A 24120-nucleotide genomic window follows, 5' to 3' on the forward strand; every position below is an offset into this window, starting at 1 on the left:
ATTCTAAACTTATCATAATTAAAATAAGTTGAGTTATACTAGCTGCAGATTTATTTTTTTGCGTTAATATAAAATTTAGTAGGCGTTTGGCCATAAGAATTATTCACTTTATTTCGGAAATTTTTCTCACTTTTTTCTGGAATCAACGTTTGGCCATGAAAATTCCAAATACAACTTGAAGTTGTATTCCGGAATACCAAAAATTTAAAAAACTTGTTTTTCAAAAAAATTTCACTTTTTTCACTTTTTTACATCTACATTTCACCAAAAACTACAATTTTAAAAACTATGACCAAACATAACTGCAACTCCAACTCTAAAATTCCAAAAAAGAAAGTGAAAAATTATTTGGATCTGTGAACAAACGGGGCCTAAGATTCACACTTTAGGAATATTTACACAGGATGACCCAGAAGTACTAAAGCAGTGATCTTATTCGACCGACTGCGAACGTGTACCCCACAGATTTGTTTCCTCTGTATCAGTTTTTTTTTTTTTTTTTTTTGTTGCACATTTGCTTGATTAAATTACCTAAGTAGGCCAGGGAGAAAATAAAAAATTTTGACCTCTTACAATTAGAATAGAAAAAAATAATTTTGTTTAGATCTCTTATGTGTGTTTTTTCATATCTCTAGTAAAAATATGTCTAGGCCAAGACGTACATGTCGTTATATAGGCAACACATCCATGTTTAGAAGTTGAATAGTAGGTCACCACAGGATTAATTAAGTAATGCCAAATGTAAGAAATGAATTTCCTATCAATTGAGATTTAGCGTCTAAAAATGTTACTGTAGTAATATATGTATCATTTTGTTGACATAACCTTTTCATGCTAAATTCATCTATTTATAACATTATTAAGTTTTATTCATGGTAAATAGGAACCGTAACGGATTTGAGTTGGGAACTTATTTGTCATTTCACTTGTTTTACCTAAAGTCAGAGTGACATCCAAAAAATTCAGTAAATCATATGGATCTTAAGAAAATATTTGATTGGGCTGACTCATTTTTTGTATAAAAAATGTTTTACCTAGAAAAATCATTTTATCATTTTTCATATTTTTTGTATATAAGAAGGTGAAATATGGTAAATTTTTAAGGTGTTTAATAAATCATGAGAGATAATGTTTGACGATATTCTTAAGTTGTAAAGATTGACAAATGACAACAACGTCTAAGTATTGATTTAAGAAATTAAGTGATATGGACAATTGGAATTGTGATGCTTGCGAAAGAAAATAACTTCACCCACAAAAATAAGTTACCCACTAAGTGAGAAAAATCATTTTACTCATTTTGGTGAATATTATTTAAATTATAGATTTATTTTCTAAGGTAATCAAACACCGAAAAATATTTGCTGCATACTTGACGCAGGGGCGGATCACGTGTATCCAAGGGGTGTCATTCAACACCGCTTGATCGGAATTTTTTATTTTTATTTTATATATATGTATGATACTATGCAGAAGAAAGTATTTATTAAATGCTAAAAAGAGCAACTCTATCTAACTGAGTTAACTTCATTCTGTTTAAAATATTGCCAATATGACATTTATCTATTGACTTCGACTCTTTACCCACTCAGCAATATTTAAACTGAGATAGAACCTGCGACTCTTTACCCACTCAGCAATATTTAAACTGAGATAGAACCTGCTACTCTTTACCTAACAAGGAGTATATTATTTTAGTAGTCAATAAATAATTTAAAATTATTGCGAATAGGATTACTCAAGCAACTTAAAACCCTATTTTTGAAAAAACTGCAATTGGAGATTAAAGTTGCTTTACCGTTTTTGGTGTTGTCTGTTGCTCTTTCAAATGTGAGTTCTTTTAATATATTTTTTTTCATTTTTTTCTTTCCAGTTGAAATATCTTGAAAACAGTCATCGTTTTCTTTTGTGGGTTGAATTCTATGAAATTATCTAAGGTTTATCTGAATTGATATTTTAATTTGTAATTCAACTTGAATTTATTTTTCTAAGATATGATGTGACTATAGTAATTTATTTATATTTCACTTCTTTAAATATCAATATTGCTTACAAAAAAATCCTGCGTACGCCACTGACTTAACGCCTAAGGGATAAAACAAGCTTAGTGAAAGAAATTATTACCTTAAAAGCAACTTTATTTCCAGGATAATTTTCACACACTCTGAATTAATTACAAGAACATGTCGTTATAAAGGGACCATCTCTAGTACATATATATTGCATGTCCAATCTTGCTTTTGCCCATTTCCGATGGCTAGAGGAACTAACCGAATTGGACCAAATTTACTCGCTTATGTCATTACTTGCTTATGTCACAACCCGACCCAAAAATTGGATATGGTTTTATATTAGGGATTAGCCATGCCTTCTAAGTTGTACATGCACACAGATAGTGCAGAAAATATTGAAACTCCACTGCCGATGAACTAATATGTTCGCACAAAAGCTGATTCAATTCGTTCTTTCTTATTCGGTTTTCAATATTCGCTTTCGAACTTCGATTAATTAGGATTCTTGTCGCGTAAGATTTATTAAAAGAAAACACTCTCTATCAGGATTGTTCATTCTTAAGGTCGGAACCGATTTTAAAAATAGCAGAATCCTATCCATTAACTACATTATTATAGGAAATTATACTTGAGCCTCTTGTAAATAGAAAGTCAATTATGCATTTTGCTCACCCTGAACATCAATAACAGACATTTTATTTGGGTCTTAATAAGATTGGACAAAATATGTCTTCGCAAGAGGGCCAAAGCCCAAAGACGTGTAAATCAAGTCAAACATCTCCAAAATGTAGTTAATGAAAGATAAAAATGGAGTAGCGGATAACATGATTCGAAGAGGTAGAAACTTAATCGCAAAAGTTATTTACGGTAAATATTTTTATTTTTAATTATTAAGAATAAATTAGTTACTTTGGTGTAAATTTGAGTAATTGGAGTTGATTTCTCAATAGGTCAATCAACTATCATAATTGGAGTTGATTTCTCAGTAGGTCAATCAACTATCGTAATTATAACACAGAGTTACTTAACTTTGTTTTATAACTGGAAAATCACTCAACTTTCATCTCTTTAACACAAAAGTCATTCAACTTATTTTAGTCAACTTTTGCTGATGTGATATTTATTTAAAATTTAAATCCTTATTGTTATACCCTATTTTAACCAGAGTCAAAATAGTTTACAACATTCCGGTAATTCCGGGGTTAATTAGAGTTAGGGAGTCGCCACCTAATTATTTATGGTGAATTAGGACACCTAAGGTTAATTAAAGTAATTATCTAAAGTTGATTTTATTTTAAAGTCTACGAAACCAAAAAGATCTAGGTAAGGGTTCAATTAGTCTAAAGGGAAGGTATTAGGCATCCTTTAAGACTCATTAACAATGGTTAACCGACCGGACTTATGTTAATTAGGCTAAGTGTATAAAATACAGCATTTTGAATGCTTGGGAAAATAGTTTGTAAGTATTATCAGGATTTCAAAATGGAGAATATAAGGCTACTATTTAAATTAGAATAAAGTAGTAATTTGTAGAAAAGACTTTAGCCATATTAAAAATATGCTGGATTAGTTAACATGTTAATAGGAATTCAATGATCGATTATTAATTCATTTTTAACTGCTTAGCTTATTAAGTAATAAATAAGATCAAGAAGACAATAAACGAATTAACTCCCTACTATTATGTGAAAACGTAGTCTAAAATATAACTACCTCTTTTATGAAAGTTGGGCCTTGTTTGGGGAAAGTAAAGATATGAATTAGATTTGAAAAAAGATTCATCAGTATTAGAAATGGTCATTTATTGCCTTTAAATAGAATTAACCATAAAACTAAAAAGGGTTTATAAAATAATGTTAAGTTATAATTTAAAGTAGGCGGATAATATGAAATCAGATTTAATTCTCGATCTGATTACTCAATCCATTTTAGACTTGTAAAGAGCAATTAAAAGAAATTTTGAACTGACGAAATAGGCTAAATTATTAAACCATGAAAGCGAATTCAAATGCAAGCAAACAGATATACAAAAAATAGAGTAACGGAAAACACATATGTTTAAATGGGATCGGCCCATTTTAAGGCTGCTGCCTTATATTCTGCCGTATGGGCTTTGGCCCAACGTCCCTTTTTTTTTTCTGCAGGCTGCGGATTGGGGCTGACACAAGAAGAGAGTTTCATTGGGCTTTAACCCAACATCGAATGTGGAAGAGGACGAATCCCCTCGGACTCGTATGCGATGGTCATGCAAAAAAAAAAAAAAAACGAAAGAAAAGATTAGTAAAGTGAAGATATACAAGACACATTCCCAAAAAAAAAAAAAAATATTGACGGCAACAGCCCAGTTTGTACAGACAATAACCCAAAAAGGAAAAGCCCAACACAACAACAACACTTCTATTTCAAAGACCCAAATGAAGATATACAAGAAAATAATACCCGATATATAGGGCGGTATACACTGAAATATATAAACATTGCATATATACGTTGTTATACCCTATTTTAACCGGAGTCAAAATAGTTTACAACATCCCGGTAATTTCGGGGTTAATTAAAATTAAGGGAGTCGCCAACTAATTATTTTGGTGAATTAGGACACCTAAATTTAAAGTAAATATCTAAAGTTAACTCCGTTTAATGTCTACAAAACTTAAGATTCTAGGTAAGGGTTCAACTAATGTAGAGGAAAGGTATTAGACATCCTCTAAGATCCATTAATAATGGTTAACCGACCGGACTTACGATTAATTAGGCTAAGTGTAAAATATGAACATTTTTATGAAAGAAAGTATGTTGAAGATCTGTTTATAAATATAGTATAGAGTGTAAATTGGTTAACATGATGTTTTAACAAAAGGGCCGATATGATTTTGAAAGTAGAACTTTGGTTTGGCGAAAAGTATGGGAAACTAATGACTTGAGAAATTGGGTAATGGGGAGTTTTGAAATGGTATTTGTGAAAAAAAAAAATACCTCTTGAATTTTCTGGGAACAATCTTGAGCTCAAAGTTGGACTCACACCATAAATCATTTCAGAATTAAAATGTTTGGTTGGCAAATCGTTTTTGCTAATTTTAGTCATCGTACACCTATGTAATCAACCAACTTGGTGGGAACTTCTAGTTAGACTAAACTGGTTTTCTAGACCCTAAAAATATGCTCTCTAATAAATAGATTACTCTTACTATAAGGCTAAGGAAAGAATCCAAATAATCACATGAGACAAGGTTAGTAGCAGCTAATCATCAAACTACAAATATAAGTCACACCAGCACATAAACAAACATCAAAGAATGTAAATGGAATGATTAGAGCCATATTTGGCTCTTGTAGGATGACGAAGTTTTCGGTGATTCGCCGCTTGGCTAGCCACTCTCTTTGTTTTCTGTTCAGATGAGTGTCGAAAGAATGAGAGCTTGGAATGGTAGAGTAGATGCACGTTCAAGCCTTTGCGGGGTGACATCGAGTCTTAAAGTAAGACTCTTCGACTCCGGTGTGTCATGCAAAAGAAAAGAAAAGAAAAAGTAGGATTAGAGCACGGCATAATTTTATAAGATACGCGATCATACATGGAAAACTCAAAGATAATTATCATATGCGAAGGAAATATTCAGCTCAAAAACAAAGCTCACTGCCGAACTGATGACATATAGAAATAAATAAAATGGGCAGTAAGGCCCAATACCAACAAAAACAGTTAGAGGAAAACAAGTACAGACCCTCAGGGGTTGGCCTGGTGGTAATTGGCTTGAGCCTTGGGGTGCTCCCTTTCAAGGTCTCAAGTTCGAAACCCACTGGGTGCAAACAATTTCTGAGGGCCATCAGACTGGGGTAAACCCTGAATTACCCGTGGTGTGCACTTGCGGGAAACTCCTTGCCGAGGGCCTGTGCACCCCCGGGATTAGTCGGGGCTCAAAGAGACCCGGACACCCGGTGCTTAATCAAAAAAAAAGAAACAAATAAAACAAAGCAGTTTCAGTTTCCAACATAAATGACTCATGTATATACCGGTATACTCTCACGTATACATCATAATGTATACCTGATGTTTCCTATTCGTGTAGTAAACAACTGCCAGTTTTCATAGCCTACGATAACACCTAAATCAGTACTTCAGTTTAATTGCTTACAGAAGCCAACAGGCAGAACACAAATCATTTTGTATTATGAATATTGGGACAACAGTCACCAGATCCCTTTCACACTTAGGATGCATAGTACTGGTTTATCTTAATATCTACCCTGTCAAGCTAGTTTAATTTACCATGAAACATTGACAGTACATGCTTTGAGTTTTTGACTTCTTCATACCTAAACCTCCATTTAACCAACCCAGCAAAAAATGCAACAAGCTATATCATACAGAAAACCCCAACCTCCATGTGCGGCGTGTGTTTTTGTTTTAGGGTTAGCTAAATAAGTTTAAGGAAATGGGCCGGGTAAACGATGTGGGCAGGACGGGTGAAAGGATAGTGGGCTGGACGGGTGGAAGGGTAGTGGGCTCATTCGGGCTCAGTTGTTTGGGCCATTTATTTGGCTGAAATTGTGGTAATTAATTAACTCCTAAGTGATATAACTTGTATAATATGTATCATGTGATTAGTGATTAATATGTAGAAAATAAAGACTTAATTTAACGAGTCCAAATCCGAAAATAAAATGATGACGAAACAACGTACTGCTAGTAATGGTGAAAATAAAAGTAACAATATTAATAGTAGTAAAAATAAAAATAGTAGCGAAAATAAAATATTTAGCTCGTTAATAAATTTAGAACCCCAAAGAAATAAATAGGAATAAAGGAGGGACGAAATTGGGTGTCAACATCCGTGTACCCTATGTATAGATTTATTCATGGTAGTTTCACAAGACAATGCAGCAAAGAGGGCAGAAACACGAGATGTTTACAGATCTGACCCTATACATGCTAAACCTTTCTCGCAGCAGTTCAGGCGGGGGGGGGGGGGGGGGGGGGGGGGGGAGAAGACAGTGATTCAGTACTCTATAAAATATTTATTAAGTATGGCAATCCATTAACAACTTAATGATTTTAATTTAACAGGGACTGCCTATAGTTAGCGTATTAACAGCTCCCAAACAAACAGCAAAAGACTTCAACAAATGCAGCAGTCTTTTAGTTCATTTAAGATCTAGGATAATGTCGGATAACAACTTCATGCTTAAGACCAGACTGTACTGTTAATATATTTCATACATACAGGACTTCAGGCATTCATTAACTAATTTAAACAGAATGCAAAAATAGTCTTGAGAGGGGCAGAACCAAATTTTTTAAAAATGGTGAAGGATAGACAAATACAACTCATACAGATTTTAAAGAGTTGAAAGAGGAGATCATGCAAAGTTCAAGTTAAGACACCCTTTCATTCTCTCTTAAACAGCACTGGATTCATACTTATTCCTTTTATCTTTTCCAAAACCAGTTTTATCTTTGCGCACAGAAACTGAAAACAGTTCAGTTCAATTCTCATGCTTTATACACACATATAGGCATAGATCTTATTTATCAAATGATCAACAACAAACATATTCCTCCAACAATGAAATAGAGTCAAACACAGAAGTACACTTCACAGATTTGAGTCACATATGAACATACTAGGACTGCCAGATATCCATATACATCTTACAGGACGTTTTAGACTGCTGAAACTTAAAACAACACCTGATCACCCTGAATCAACTAGATCAAATTCTGATTCTAAAAGCTAATATAATGCTGAAAATACATGGGTTGAACTTTAGACTCAAAACTATTTTTGGCAATATGAAATCTTAAGACTAGCTGAAGTAAGGATAAGAACTTAACCAAAATAGAACTTTGAGAAGACATATATTAATATTCTGTCAAGTAATAACTACTACAACAAACCTCTCATTCAAACTAAAAGAAAAGGCCAATTACTTCTTTAGTTCCTAGGCAAAAGAGGAAAAAAAAAATCTGTGAACCATGATTAAAGAGACATCACTATTGCAGATTTGAAATTAGTTTGAACTTGACTAGACAGGCATCTCAGGAGCACAAACTAAACCAAACACAGCAATAGTATCCATTACTGCCTGAACTAAGCTAAAACACAATAAAGACTAAACTAATAACTAAACAGCAAACCCAGACTAGATTTGACTATATTATGCACTCTACTTGAATAACTTATACAATAACCAAGTTTTGGATTCAAACAAAACATTCATGTCCATACTAATATTATTCAAACAACATAATGAGGACCAGATTATCCATTATACAGCAGAAGCATACTAAACCTAAATTAAACCAACATGCATAAATATGCCTAAACTAGTAGTTGAACACATAATCTGACCGAATAGGAAAAGCAATTAACACAAACATGCATACATTAGCAATTCGGCACACACAACCATCAAGTGGGTAAAATACCAAAATAAACTAAAAGGAAAGAAAATCACCTCTTTCGGGTGCAGTGAACGGGGTGCAGGAGTCTCGGATCTACGTTCGAACTCGACCTCGAAAAATCTTTCGAATTTTAAAATCCCGACAGAACAGAATACTCTTTTTTTAAGAGGTTTTGTTTGATTTTCAAGTAATTTCGTGTGAAGATGAACAAAAGGGAATACACAAGGGATTTAATTTTAAAGCACCAAGCTCGCCCCTTTCCAAAAGACTCCCTCAAAATAGACTCATGCGTTTGTATTTATAGGGTAGGATTAGGGTTCGAGTTTAGGCGGGATAATGAGACTTAAAAATTTCGAAATCTAGTCAAAACTTGTTTGAAATTCGAACGTTCGAGGAGTTTTTGGACGAACTTGTAGCCCGTCCACGTGATTTTTTTTTTTTGATTAAGCACCGGGTGTCCGGGTCTCTTTGAGCCCCGACTAATCCCGGGGGTGCACAGGCCCTCGGCAAGGAGTTTCCCGCAAGTGCACCACGGGTAATTCAGGGTTTTACCCCAGTCCGATGGCCCTCAGAAATTGTTTGCACCCAGTGGGTTTCGAACTTGAGACCTTGAAAGGGAGCACCCCAAGGCCCGTCCACGTGATTTGGTCAGATATATACTCAAAATGGTGAGATTTGGTTTGAATTCGGGTTTGCTCTGTTTTGGCTTCATCTGGTTTGATACGCATGGGATGAGTGTGGAGAAACTTGCACGAAAATGGGGTGTCAAAGATCTGCCATGGTTGAAAGGGGGGTGTTTTGTAACTGGAAATGGAGAGGAGAGAGAGAGAGCGTAGAGAGAGGGCAGAGGCGCCGCTGTCTTCTCTTTTGGTTAGGGTAGATGATGAATAGGTTATTAGGATGTGGGCTGGATCGGGTAGAGGGATAGTGGGTAATGGGCTGGTCTGTTGGGACATTTATTTGGCTGGTCTAAAAAAGAGTTTTGTGGGCCGGTGGATCCGAATTTTTGGCCCTTTTCTTCCTCTAATTAATTTATTTGGACATCTTCATCTTAATAATTTGGACTAGAATTAACCACTTTCAAATATATAATACAACTTCTTATTAAAATAAATAACCGTGCAATAATTATTTAAAATATTAATATAGTGCTTTCTTAAGTAAATTTGAAATAACTCGTCCAAACTATTAACGATCAAGAAGCGCAGATAAAATTAATCAAGAAGCGCAGATAAAATTAATTGAAGGAAAAGTGGGACAAAATTGCGTGTCAACACTTATTTAATAAAAACCCACCCATTTTTACCATTTAGTAATCCGCCCCAACTAAACCGATCCGATATCCAATTTTTTATAACAAAACATTAAGGACTGAAAATTTACTAGTAATTTCTTATTGGTAATGTGGCTGGATTATCCTCCCTACTCAAGCCTTGAAATTTTGCCTCAAGATCATCTGGTTACTATGACAATACTGATAAGCTATTTGCAAGTAGTAACAGTTGCTCAAGGAAATTTATACATTCTATTCACAAAATATTATGCAAATCAACTGAGTCTAGTTGTACTGCTTGAATTTTAAAGAATACCATAAGAAGTTGATAGTGATTGCAGGGAAAGTAAATGTCACATCGATAATCAACGTTTCAATTCACTTATAAATTTGTGATAAAGTAATAATAATAATGTTGATAGTAGAATAGTGAAAATAAAGTGTTTAGCTCGTCAATAAATTTAGAAGCCCAAGGAAATAAATTGGAATAAAGGAGGGACAAAATTGGGTGTCAACAAATGTCACATCGATAATCAACGTTTCAATTCACTTAGTTAATGCAGGATTCAGGAAGCAGTGATTTTCTTCAAAATTACTATATTAATCCTCTGCTCAACAAAATCTACACTACTGATCAGTTCTCAAACATCCTCATCAAGTACTACACTAAATTCATTGGATAAGCGGATCAGGTCACTAAATGGTAAAAGTGAGTGAGTTTGTATTAAATAAGGATTTAACTTTTTAAAAAATGACATATCAGCAAAAGTTAACTAAAATGAATTGAATGACTTTTGTGTTACAAAGATGAAAGCTAAGTGACTTTTGTGTTAGTTACTCAAGTTGAGTGGCCTTCTAAGAAATCAAACTCTCAGTAGTTATTTATCGTTGGAAGGTCACAGATGTGCGCTTGCTGTTTTGTATTATCAGTGTTCGACACATTCATTGTATTCGATGGTTAAAAAGTAACTTAAAGTATTAGGCACCACATTTTGAGAGCCAAATTGCGGGTAATGCGAGGTTCTGATGATTCTTATTTGCTAGTTTTCTTCAGATCCATCAGACATTAAACAAATCCGGATCTTACCTTAATTTGCCATAAACATCGGGTCCTCAAACAGACAATTAAATTGCACTTCTGTAACGTCTGTTTACTCGGTCAATCTTTTTACATTCCGCTATGTCAATGGGTCAATTTCATTAACAACACACCTTTATCGGATCGGCATTTCCTTTTTCCATCACTCCTTTTTACAGCAAACATAGGATCACATTCTCACTTAATTTCTTTTGTTGGAGTGAGATATCAGGTCTCTTTTAATCTTTTTTTTTTTTTTTTTTGCATGCACTGATTGTTTTCCTCTTAAGACGTGAGTTCAACTTATACAATGAATTTGTGTTTGTAGCACCTTTTAAATTTTTGATTTTGTGTTTAATTTCATGCTAATATATTGTAATCCTTTGTTAGCAGGTGAAAAAATGGCTCCAATTCTGCTTCATGGTACTTTGCATGTGACCATACACGAGGTCGATAAGCTGCACGAGAAGCACGGTCGCAACTTCTTAAGCAAGGTATACATATCAGCTCCACTTGAATTTGAGTTGGATCACCATACATAGTGGTTTTTGCATTTTTATATTCTTGTATGCCCATTTTCTTTAATGATTCTTTAATAAGTTTAAGTTATATACACTATCAATGTAAATAATTTTACACAATCTAGCTCTGAATATTCTTTGTTGGTCAAATTTAGTAAATTTTTCGGTTAAAATGGATTGGTTATACTTATCCAATAATGTAATATGGGTTATGAATGACTCTGTATTCACTAGGTGGTCCTTTCGGATATGCTACGTAAACTTTTGTAATTTCTCTATGAACATGAAGTTCGGGGTTGGATGAGTCTGTGATAAGTCTAAAGAACACCCAATTTAGGCACGACTCGTGTTTGTTTTTACATTTAATTTTACCTCCATTGTTTTTGGGGCGGAAAGTAGGGAAGATATTGTACACATACAATCTCAATCTCTGCCTGAATTGTCAGAGTATGCTGTAAAAGTGGTAGCCTTTTTCCCATTGGACAACTTGGTGGAATGTCAATATATTATTCAGCTGAATCGTGACATTTCATATTGTCTCGGAGAGATTCCTTACTGTATTGAGGTCAAATCAGGGAGTAATTGTATTGGCTAAGAGTAGTGTATTCTGTTTGATTATGCTAAGCGTTCAGATGTCCTGAAGATACGATTAATCTGACCTTTGCGTTATGATAATATATGGAGGTTAAATAGGTTGATGAAGTTGCAACTCTTGTCTGTAATTCATAACACCATGATATATTTCCATTAACATTATTGTTCCTCTTGTTCTCTTTAAGCTTTCATCATATGAAGTCTCTATTTTGTAGCTGATCTTTCTCTTTAAATTTCTAAAAACAACAACAGCACAAACTTCTGCCAGGGTAACCTCTATGAATCACGAGTAAGTATTGTTTCCTGATATAGATAGCACACTGCAGTTCAATTATGTCGAAAAACCTTACTTTGTGGAGAAATCTAACTCTGCCTATATGCTTCTAGGAGAAGCACATACTCAATTCTACTTGTACATCATCAAGACTTGTGCTAATTAGGTCTCGCTGTCAGTTTCTTGGGTATTTACCTTGTTTTAATGAATGATGAGTCGGGGTGTTTCATGGTTTCATCAATGAAAAAGGTTAAAACTCAATCCTTTTCTTCAAAGGAAAGTGAAGCTGTTTATTGAATTCATTTCAAGATAATGCCCGTTAGGTTCAAATTAAAAACCTGCTGGTGCTAAAATGCCTATTTCATTATAGCACAGTGGACTCTGCTTCTTCTCAATTCCAAATCTATGGAGATAGTTCTACAAAAAAATTGTCATAAGTCAGAAAATGATAGATTTACTTCTTGCTAGGCTTACATCAATAGTACAATATAGTTCGTCTAATAGTTGCTTGACCCTGCTTAATTTATGGTATTGAGGCTGCAATTTAACTTCTCTCACTTGTCAATAAAGGTCTAGTTCAAGTGTTCAACACTAGAGTACTAATTTTATCCACCTCATTTCTTCAGCAGATTACTGATTTCGAAATAAAAGTAACATGGAATTAATAAATGCAGTATAACTCTTTGCGTTTGTACGAATTTGGTATTGTAATATTTCTGAGACCTAAATGACAAGTCCTGCACTCATGAAAATTTCCCATTAATTCTCCGTACTCATTAGATACAAACTCATGCCGAGAGAATAGACTCTTTCAACTTGTTTAGAAAATGATTCTCTTCCTTGTGAAGTCTCTGATGAGTTGAAATCTCATAATTGCAGATTAAAGAGTCTGTCGAGGAGACAGTAGGTATGGGCAAAGGAGCTTCTAAAATTTATGCCACAGTTGATTTGGAAAAGGCAAGGGTTGGAAGAACTAGAGTCATTGAAAATGAACCAAACAATCCAAGGTGGAATGAGTCTTTTCACATCTACTGTGCCCATATGGCTAAAAGTGTTATATTTACAGTCAAAGATAACAATTCCATCGGTGCAACCTTAATTGGAAGAGCTTATTTACCAGTTAATGATCTTTTGGAAGGGGAAGAGGTTGATGAGTGGATCGAGATATTGGACGAAGACAAGAATCCCATAGAAGCAGGTTCTAAGATCCATGTGACACTACAGTTTTTTGATATCAGCCGAGATCGTAATTGGGGACGTGGAATAGGTAGTCCTAAATATCCTGGTGTCCCTTACACATTCTTCCCACAGAGATCAGGATGTCACGTTTCTTTGTATCAAGATGCACATATCCCTGATAAATTTATTCCTGAAATCCCTCTATCGGGTGGTAAGTATTATGAACCACATCGATGCTGGGAGGATATCTTTGATGCGATAACTAACGCGAAGCACATGATTTACATTACTGGTTGGTCTGTATATACTGAAATAACCTTGTTGAGAGACTCCAGGAGGGAAAAACCTGGAGGAGACGAAACGCTCGGAGAGCTGCTCAAGAAGAAGGCGAGGGAAGGTGTTAAAGTACTTATGCTTGTATGGGATGACAGAACATCCGTGCGTCTGCTAAAGAAGGATGGTCTCATGGCTACTCATGACGAAGAAACTGAAGAGTTTTTTAAGGATACTGATGTGCATTGCGTCCTTTGCCCTCGGAATCCTGATGATGGCGGAAGCATAGTTAAAGATTTACAAATCTCTACAATGTTTACTCATCACCAGAAAATCGTAATAGTGGACAGTGACATGCCTAATGGAGAGTCAGAGAGGAGGCGGCTTGTGAGTTTTGTTGGTGGCATTGATCTTTGTGATGGGAGATATGATACGCCTTTCCATTCCCTTTTTAGAACACTGGACACCGCGCACCACGATGATTTCCACCAGCCTAATTTTGCTGAAGCTTCGATTAGCAAAGGGGGGCCTAGGGAACCCTGGCATGACATTCATTCTCGGGTTGAAGGACCAATTGCTTGGGATGTATTGTTTAATTTTGAACAGAGGTGGAGAAAACAAGGTGGAAAAGATATTCTTGTCAACTTAAGAGAGCTAGACAATGTTATCATTCCACCGTCTCCAGTTATGTACCCTGATGATCCTGACACATGGAACGTTCAATTATTCAGATCGATCGATGGTGGGGCAGCTTTCGGCTTTCCTGACACACCCGAAGAGTCAGTAAAGGCTGGTCTAGTGAGCGGGAAGGATAACATAGTCGACAGAAGTATCCAAGATGCTTATATCACTGCTATTCGTCGGGCAAAGAATTTCATTTACATTGAAAATCAGTATTTTCTTGGAAGCTGTTACGATTGGCAGTGTGATGACGTGAAAGTGGAGGAGATAGGTGCTTTGCATCTCATTCCAAAAGAACTCACCTTGAAGATCGTGAGTAAAATTGAAGCTGGGGAAAGGTTTACCGTATATGTTGTGGTTCCAATGTGGCCAGAAGGACTTCCAGAGAGTGCATCTGTACAAGCAATATTAGACTGGCAAAGGAGGACTATGGAGATGATGTACAAACACATATTTCAGGCTATCAGAGATAAAGGTATCGACGACCATCCGAGGAATTATTTGACTTTTTTCTGTATCGGTAATCGGGAGGTGAAGAAGAGAGGAGAATATGAACCTTCAGAAAAGCCTGAACCTGATACTGATTACGAGCGAGCTCAGGAAGCTCGTCGCTTCATGATCTATGTCCATTCCAAGATGATGATTGGTGAGTTATATATGGTTTTCAATTTCTTTTGCTATCTTAAATTTGACTCGTTACGTTTAAATATGAAAATTACATCTCTTTAATGTGGAAAGATATACTTCCAGGATTTATATGTCTCTTGATATACTTGAAGAATTTAACATGGTAAACATTCTAGTTTTTGATTTGTTAGTTTGATCAAACACTATTGATCTTTTGATTTACTAAGTATGCGGACACTTTCATGAATAAGCACTATATAAAGCTAAGTGGCGGACTAATTATGCGGACCCTTTCATTCATGAATAACCACTGCATAAAGTTATGCTAAGTGGCGGGTCTAGGATTTAAACTGATGGATTCAGTCTTTATGTTATTCTCTCAATTGAACCCGTTGCACTTTTTTAAGAATTGAACGATTAATATTTGTCGAAATTATAGTGATATTCAACAGATAGTATATCTTTCTTTGTGGTTCAGTTGAATCTGTCTGAATCTATGTTGCATTGGATGTTCCTGGTTATGCTAGCATTGTGTGGTACTAATTTCATTTCTTAACAGTTGATGATGAGTACATCATAGTTGGATCGGCCAACATAAACCAGAGGTCAATGGATGGTGCAAGAGATTCAGAGATAGCCATTGGAGCATACCAGCCTCATCATTTGACGACAAGGCAACCAGCAAGGGGTCAAGTTCATGGTTTCAGAATGGCATTGTGGTACGAGCATATGGGTATGCTCGATGACACATTCCAACATCCAGAGAGCGAAGAATGCGTGAAAAAGGTGAATTCAATAGCTGATAAATACTGGGATCTGTATACAAGTGAGAGTCTAGAAACTGATCTGCCTGGTCACTTGCTTCGATACCCCGTTGGACTTACCAACAACGGCGATATCACGGAGTTGCCTGGAAATGGAAATGAGTACTTCCCTGACACTAAGGCCAAGGTTCTTGGTACTAAATCTGACTACCTTCCTCCTATCCTCACTACATAACTTTTAAAAACTTGTAGACTTGTTACGTTAACAAAATAATAAAATCATATGCAGTTTGTAGTGGATGTGCATGTGAGATTAGATGAGGTTCCTAGCTTATTGATTGTTGTTTTTTAGAATATTTTCAGCTTTTATACGTGTTCTGTAAGGATACTAGTATTGGATTTGCATTCTTTCGAGGACACTACTTGAGCTGTTTTCTTGTTGAGCCCATTGTCTCGTTAATTAATGCTACATTGCATCAATTTCTGTCTCGTTAATTAATGCTACATCGCATCAATTTCTTGGTGAAAATTTTCATGAACAAGTTGACTATGAGCCCGTTTGGATTGGCTTATAAGTTATTTTCAGTTTTTTTGAGTGTTTGGCTGGCCAGCTTAAAGCCATTTTGTGCTTAAAATAAGCCCAAAAAAATAATTGGGTACGTTTAACTTAACTTATCTAAAGCTGCTTATAAGCCCAAAAAAATAAGTTGGGCTACCCCAACTTATTTTTTTTTTGACTTATAAGGGGCAATTCGCATTGCCCTTCTTTTGGGCTGGTCTTTAAATTTTGCCCCTCATATTTGTGGTCTTTAAATTTTGTCTCTCATATTTGTGGTCTTTAAGTTTTGCCCTTAGCTTGGATACCTGAGGTTCTGGGTTCGAACCCCCGCTCAGGCATAAAATAAAAAAATAATTTCGCAAGACAGGATTGGAGGGAGTGTATGCCGGATCCGGCATAAAGTCCTTAAGGAAAAACTAAAGTTATGCCGGAGGGGGCATAACTTTTCCTCAAGGCATAGTTTAGTTATGCCTTATGGGACAAAACTTTTTCTTAAGGAACTATGCCTTATGAGACAGACTTTTAATTAAGGCATAATCAAAAGTATGTCTCATAAGACAGAACTTTTTCTTAAGGCAAACTTTTAGTTATGCCTTAAGGAAAAGTTTCGCTTTATGGGGCATACTTTTAGTTATATTTTATGGGGCACACTTTTAGTTAAGGCATAACTAAAAGTATGCCCCATAAGGCGGAACTTTTCCTTAAGCCATAATTAAAAGTTTGCCTTGAAAAGTAAAAAAAAAAAAAAAAAGGCAAAGTCTGCCCCCTCCGGCATAACTTTAGTTTTTCCTTAAGGATTGTATGTCGGATCCGGCATAAAGTCTTTAAGGAAAAATTAAAATTATGCCGGAGGGGGCATAACTTTCCTCAAGGCATAGTTTAGTTATGCCTTATGGGGCAAAACTTTTCCTTAAGGAACTATGCCTTATGGGACAGACCTTTAATTAAGGCATAACCAAAAGTATGCCTCATAAGGCAGAACTTTTCCTTAAGGCAAACTTTTAGTTATGCCTTAAAGGAAAAGTTCCGCCTTATGGGGCATACTTTTAGTTATATTTTATGGGACACACTTTTAGTTAAGGCATAACTAAAAGTATGCCCCATAAGGCGGAACTTTTCCTTAAGGCATAATTAAAAGTTTGCCTTGAAAAGTAATATATATATATATATATATATGTCCCAAGGCAAAGTCTGCCCCCTCCAACATAACTTTAGTTTTTCCTTAAGGATTGTATGCCGGATCCGGCATACACTCCCCCAGTCCTGCCTTGCGAAATTATTTTTTTATTTTATGCCTGAGCGGGGGTTCGAACCCAGAACCTTAGGTATCCAAGCGAAGGGCAAAACTTAAAAAATACAAATATGAAGGGTAAAATTTAAAGACCTCCCCAAAAGAAGGGCAATCCGTGCAAAAAAATGTATGCTGCTTTTTTTAAGCCCATCCAAACAGGCTCTATATGAATTATGATCAATCATCATTCATCACACCAAAATGGCCGTCAACAATGGCGTGTCCGGGCGAAATAAAAATGGGGTCGTCTGGTTCAAAATCAGGATACCAAGGAATATAATTAGGAGAATTAATCTCACCTTGAATATGGATAAATTATAAGGAAAAGGGTCAAAAACACCCCTCTACTTATAAAAAAAGGCTAAAAATATCATCTGAACTTATTTTGGGTCAAAAATACCCATCTCATACTTAAAGTTTTCAAATATACTCCTGTCTTGACGGAAATTATCCCCCAAAATAAACCCAAATCATTTTTTAAACCCGCTCTATCATTTAAACCCGACCCAACAAATTAATAACCCATAAAATCCCCTTATTCCCCCAATTCCCTAAACTTCATACTTACGTATTGGAGAAGAAGGGGATCTTATGGGTTATTATTTAGTTGGGGCGGGTTTAAAAAATGATTTTGGGTTATTTTGGCGGATAATTTCCGTCAAGTCCGGGGTACATTTGAAAACTTTAAGGATGGGAGGGATATTTTTAACCCAAAATAAGTTCGGAGGATATTTTAGCCCTTTTTCCAGGTATTTTCGACCCTTTACCCTAAATTATATTAAGATTTTGGTATAAGAATAACTCTGTTTTTCATTAATAACTCCAATTAAATACTGAATAAATTTAAATCTCAAAATTTATACTAAAATAATTCACCTAATTCCTTGAACCAAACACCAATACATGGGTCAAGCAAAGTTGACTGAATGCCGTGACTTTTAGTGAGTTTCTCTGCACAGGTGTTCATATGTGTAAGGTAATTTGTGACATGTATGAGATGCAGAGATATGAAGTTGCATGCAATCAAAAGGCGAAGAAATTAGCAGCCAAGTGGCAAATCTGGAACAATCCATTTGCAATTTTTCCTCTTGGCTGATTGTTTGATCGGTCTCAGTTTCATTATTGCTTGGAAGAATTTAGACTGAGACGTGTCTAATGATCGTTACTACTTATTTATCATAGTATTTGCTTAATCCAATCAATTATGGCATTTGGTTTCAATCATTGACACGTACCAAGTACTGTTGTAAAATTTGGCAGATTAATATTAATGAGCTAGTTTTATCATTTTCGTGTTCTCCTTTTCTTATCACGGCCAGGGCCTACAACTGTCTTAATATAGTTTTCTGTCACTTTCAAGTTTGAGAATTACAGTAGAACAGACAACATTTAATGGCTGAGAGGGATGACTAGGAAGATTCAATTTGAATACTGTAAATATCATCCACAAAAATGAGAACCAATATTGAAGTTCTTTCTTCTTTTCGCAACAAAATATCAAATCACATGGAACGAAAGGTGCACCGCGATCTAAGTATCAATTTTGTCCGATTCTTAGCTCAAATGAACCAAACGTTCTGATTTTTCTTTTTCTTTTGATAACAATCTGCAAACTGCAATCAATTATCCACTAGCTCTATTAGTCGACGAATTCCAAATCACGTCATAATTTCATATAAGACTTATCAAAAAAGATCCACTCCCCAACAAAATTTTCGTCATCTCTAAGTTCGAACTTTGAGATTTTTTTTTAGTTTCTCACTCGGCGCTCGTTATCCGTATTGGAATTCGACTACATCCGGATTCGCGCCGCGCAGGGCCCTATTCCGTTGGAAACGCTCCCTATCAAGGAATTTTTTCATACTCAGGGTTCAAACCCGAGACCTCTGATTAAGACAGAAGCATCCCCATCCGCTGCACCACATGCTGTGGTGGTTGAGATTATTTTCCTTTCTTTAAATATCCTCCAAATTATGGTGGGACGAAATGAATGAGTTTTATTATCTTTCTAAGTAAAATACTTGGGCTAAGAAAAATCGAGAAGTCTCTGGTGATATTTTTTTCCTTTTCCTCCTTTTGAATTAATGCCCTTCTTTTTCCAAACTTATTTAGTTTTATTTGGTTATACATTAGAATGACTTGTTTGTCACAAAAAATCATTTTTTTTATCCATCACAAAATTCAATTCTTTCTCAAATGAACATGCATATTAAATATATCTTTCAATTTTTAGATATTATTCAATTCATGTCCAAACGTCTATTAAATCTTTTTCCGTGACACAAGTGATTAGTCCTGCTCATGACAGGTACAGAATTCTTCTCTGACTTGACTTGCATTAACTAGTACTACTATTATAGTAGTTCGATCAAAACTTGAAGAGCAAAATAGTAGAGAGAACTCACGTCTCCAACTCCTCCGCGAGTCCGGAACCAAAATGCCCCCAAAAAAATCATTTTAAATCAAAATACTCTAACAAAAAATATATTATAAAAGTACCTTTAGCGTAGTAATTTACTGCGCTAAAGCAGTTCACGAGATGGACCCGTTAACTGCTTTAGCATAGTATTTTACTGCGTTATAGAAGCAGTTAAAAAAAAAAAATCTATAACGCAGTAAAATACTACGTTATAGAAACGGTACAAAAAAAAAAAATTAGCCAAATTTATTTTTTGCAACACTTAGTGTTTTTTTCTATACTTTGACGAATGATTAGTCGTGTGTCAAGACTCTGAAACGTCAATATTTTATATAGAACCTGATATTTTTTTCTGCGTACAATAATATAGGCTCAATACATCAAGGATACGTAAACGTTCGGATCGTCATTTTAGGGGTTGAAAAGGTGCCCGAAGTAAGTTTTGTTTGTAAACTTTAGGTTTAAGTGTTCTATATACATAGACGTCCATTTTTATTTGAAGACTTGTTGTCATTAGCTTAAAGTTTTTTATTTTTAGGGTTTAGATTTAAGTGTGTTATTTTTTAAAGCGTAACTTTATTTTGAATATGCGCGATTTTTTGCGCTCGGACGTTCGATTTAAGCGATTTTTTTTTTGCAACATATTCGAAATAAAGTTACGCATTAAAAAATAACACACTTAAGGAACACTTAGTGTTTTTTTTCCATAAAAAGATCGCAACATCTTATTATAATAAATCTTTTCTTTGCAACACTTAGTGTTTTTTTCATACTTTGACCAACGATTAGTTGTGTCAAGACTCCGAAACGTCAATATTTTATATAGAACCTGATATTTTTTTTTACGTACAATAATGTAGGCTTAATACATCAAGGATACGTAAACGTTCGGATCGTCGTTTTAGGAGTTGAAAAGGTGCCCGAAGTAAGTTTTGTTTAAGGTCTAAGTGTTTTATTTTTTAAGATTTTGATTTAAGCGTGTTATTTTTTAATCACGACATAACTTTATTTTGAATATAAATATAATTCTAAAAAATATAGGGATAAAAACTAGTTGTAAAGTGGTCAAACTTTACATAGTCATAACTTTGCGCTCGGATGTCCGTTTTACGCGTTTTTTTTTAACTTGTGTATTTTTTCGAGATCTATACGGACAAGCTGCCGCCCGCAAGGCGGTTTGGCCGAGCCGATTTTTAAAAAAACACCTTTTATCCCATTCAATTTCAATTTTCCCCCACATTGACGTGAAATTTTCAGTTTTATTTACTTATAAGATGATGATACGCAATAGATTTCAACGTAAAAATATCGGGGTAATGTAGCTGTGAATGTCAATTTCACTTCTGCGGTTTCAATTTTTGAAAATAAAGCTGACTAATTTTCTCGACATATAAAGTTGACTAAAATAACCTTACAGTCAAACACTAAGTTTTTTCAAATAAAATTTACTTCGGGCACCTTTTCAACCCCTAAAATGACGATCCGAACATATACGTATCCTTGATGTATTGAGCCTACATTTTTGTGCGCAAATATCAGGTTCTATATAAAATATTGACGTTTCGGAGTCTTGGCACACGACTAATCGTTGGTCAAAGTATGAAAAAACACACTAAGTGTTGCAAAAAAGAAGAAGTTTGCTAAAAAAAAATTTTAGTGCTCGTTATTTTACTGCGCTATACAAAAAAAAATATCTTTTACTGTGCTAAAGCAGTTAAAAACCTTTTGGCAACGGCTTTATTTTCAATAAATCTAAACCCTAAAAATAAAAAACCTTAAGCTAATGACAACAAGTCTTCAAACAAAAATGGACGTCTATGTATATAGAACACTTAAACCTAAAACTTACAAATAAAACTTACTTCGGGCACCTTTTCAACTCCTAAAATGACGATCCGAACGTTTACGTATCCTTAATGTATTGAGCCTACATTATTGTACGCAAAAAAAAATATCAGGTTCTATATAAAATATTGACGTTTCAGAGTCTTGACACACGACTAATTATTGATCAAAGTATGAAGAAAAACACTAAGTGTTGTAAAAAATAAAGTTGACCAATTTTTTTTTTTGTACTGTTTATATAACGCAGTATTTTACTGCGTTATAGAATTTTTTTTTAACTGCTTCTATAATGCAGTAAAATATTGCGCTAAAGCAGTTAACGACTCCGTCTCCGTGAACTGTTTTAGCGCAGTAAATTACTGCGCTAAAAGTACTTTTATAAAAAAAAAATATTGGGGTATTTTGATTTAAAATAATTTTTTTATGGGCATTTTAATTCCGAACTCCTCCTCCACTCCTTTTTAGATTCTTTATTTATTCATTCAAGTTCAACACATGACTCTGTGGGGGACTCTGCAGGCGATTAAAACCATAAAAACCCAATTTCCATTAAAACGACTTTGACCATCCTTCCTTCTCTGCCTTTCGGCCCTTTTTCCCTTGCCGTGCGGTGCATTACTGATAGCAAAAGTTGATTTAATTCTAAATCAAACACTTGGAGAAATACCATTCCATTATTTCTCTGTCACTCTCTTTTTAGAAAGGTCTAAAAAAGGTAACAGGAAAATTGAAAGTAATCCAGTCTCACGATTTGTGGATTAGGAATATTATTTTATACCTCAAATTACTTTAAAAATCTGCACCAACTCCAAATCCTTCGTTTGTTCACTAGTTGGGGTCTTGCAAATTCCTACTTTAACTACTCCCTAAGACCCTAACGACCCATTATTTTCTTCTTACTCTATAAAATATTGAGACGCCATTCTTTTTCAATGAGTCAACTTTCTTGATTACATTTTACACCAGTCAAAATATTCCTCTTTAATTTCTTCTAAAAGTCTGTTCAACCCCACCAATTGTACCATCATGTCAAGTATGTTGGGTTCACAAGGCTTGGTCTTAGCAACAGCCATGGCTGTATCTGCCGGCACCGTGATTTTACTGGATCTTTTCCGGGTCAAGTACTACCCACCCGAAAATCAGATTATCAGATCTTGTCTATCTTCAGGTACTTACTATTCATTAATTCTCTAATCTTGGTTTTCTCGTTTAATTTAATCTAATTAGTTATGGTTCTCACGTTTGTTTAGCTGGAAAGAACAAAAAAAAGAAGAGAGTTCATTTTGCAGCTGATGTGAAAAGTTCAAGCAGCAATGGTGAAGAGTACAGAAGAAAACACATGAGGAAATTTACAGAAACTCGAGTTAATTCTTGTGGGAATGAGATTGTGGGTATGCCAGTTAATAGGGTGGCTTTGTATAATGGGATTCTCAAGGATCGGGTGCAACGAATGGAATTCTCTTATTGAAGTATTGATCAATTTGTATTTTTCGTTTAGCTTCGTCTTCTTGCAATGCAAACAGAGTAATTAGGATGAAGAAATTGTAAAGGCTTCGCTGTAACTTGTAAATAATGATGTGTGGACATGTTTTCTGTACATGAAATTTGGAACTCTGTTATATTTTCTGGAATCTTCAGTTAATGATTAGTAGTTAGTTGTCTTTTTTGGTCTCTTTTTTTTTTTTTTCGGCAGTAGTTTGTACTCCGTAGTTTGTTAAATCTGGTACTTTAGTCTTGTTTAACTCCTTTTTGTTTGCAATTGAAAGAAAAATTATTTGAAGTTAAAGATATAAAATATTTGTGATACCAAAAAGTACAGGTAACAGCCAGAGTGGTTAACGGAAAAGAGGAAAGCCGACCGGGCGTTGGCATGCTGGTTGGCGGATGTATGAATTGTTTACTAAGATGAATTGGTTGGCGGAGTATCATTTCTACTTTTAGTTTATGTCCACTTTTATGAAAAGAATCTCAATAGAATTTAATACTTTTTATGGTGAACACCTTTTCGACTTTCCAAATTTGCGTTTAAAATATATTTTTTATTTCATTTTACGTATATAATAATTTTTATTGGACATAAAAGTTAATAAAACTCTTCATCTTGTACATATCATGATATTTATGTATAAGACCATATAATTGAGAATATTATAAGAAGTTTGAAGCAAAAAAAAAAAAAAAATCTATATAAGAGATATTATTTTTTTAACAGAATAAAATCTAAATATCATATATATATATATATATATATATATATATATATATAAAAGCAACTGTTTTACACTGAACAGGTGCTTCAGGCGCTTCCTTTAACTACTTCATTCTGC

At 34.7% G+C, this 24120-nt stretch overlaps 2 protein-coding genes across 3 annotated transcripts; both read left to right on the forward strand.

Annotated features, from left to right (window-relative positions):
- The first annotated feature begins 10310 nt into the window (after nt 1–10310).
- On the forward strand, nt 10311–16147 carry LOC132632989 (phospholipase D alpha 1-like). Of its 2 annotated transcripts, none has more exons than XM_060349157.1 (4): nt 10311–10698; nt 11157–11260; nt 13035–14934; nt 15475–16147. In XM_060349157.1, exons 2-4 carry the CDS (start codon nt 11168–11170, stop codon nt 15912–15914), a joined length of 2433 nt encoding a protein of 810 aa, XP_060205140.1. In that variant the 5' UTR covers nt 10311–10698; nt 11157–11167; the 3' UTR covers nt 15915–16147. The 2 variants fall into 2 exon arrangements, with proteins under 2 accessions (XP_060205140.1, XP_060205141.1); XM_060349158.1 differs by lacking the exon at nt 10311–10698 and adding an exon at nt 10722–10998 and having other exon boundaries at nt 11160–11260.
- A 6145-nt stretch (nt 16148–22292) lies between these two features.
- Nucleotides 22293–23457, forward strand: LOC132632990 (uncharacterized). The gene is made up of 2 exons (XM_060349159.1): nt 22293–22961; nt 23044–23457. The coding sequence occupies exons 1-2, from the start codon at nt 22820–22822 to the stop codon at nt 23259–23261; spliced, it is 360 nt and encodes a 119-aa protein (XP_060205142.1). The 5' UTR covers nt 22293–22819; the 3' UTR covers nt 23262–23457.
- Nucleotides 23458–24120: the final 663 nt, after the last annotated feature.

Source organism: Lycium barbarum, chromosome 3 (genome assembly GCF_019175385.1).
Source record: "Lycium barbarum isolate Lr01 chromosome 3, ASM1917538v2, whole genome shotgun sequence".
Lineage (NCBI taxonomy): Eukaryota > Viridiplantae > Streptophyta > Magnoliopsida > Solanales > Solanaceae > Lycium > Lycium barbarum.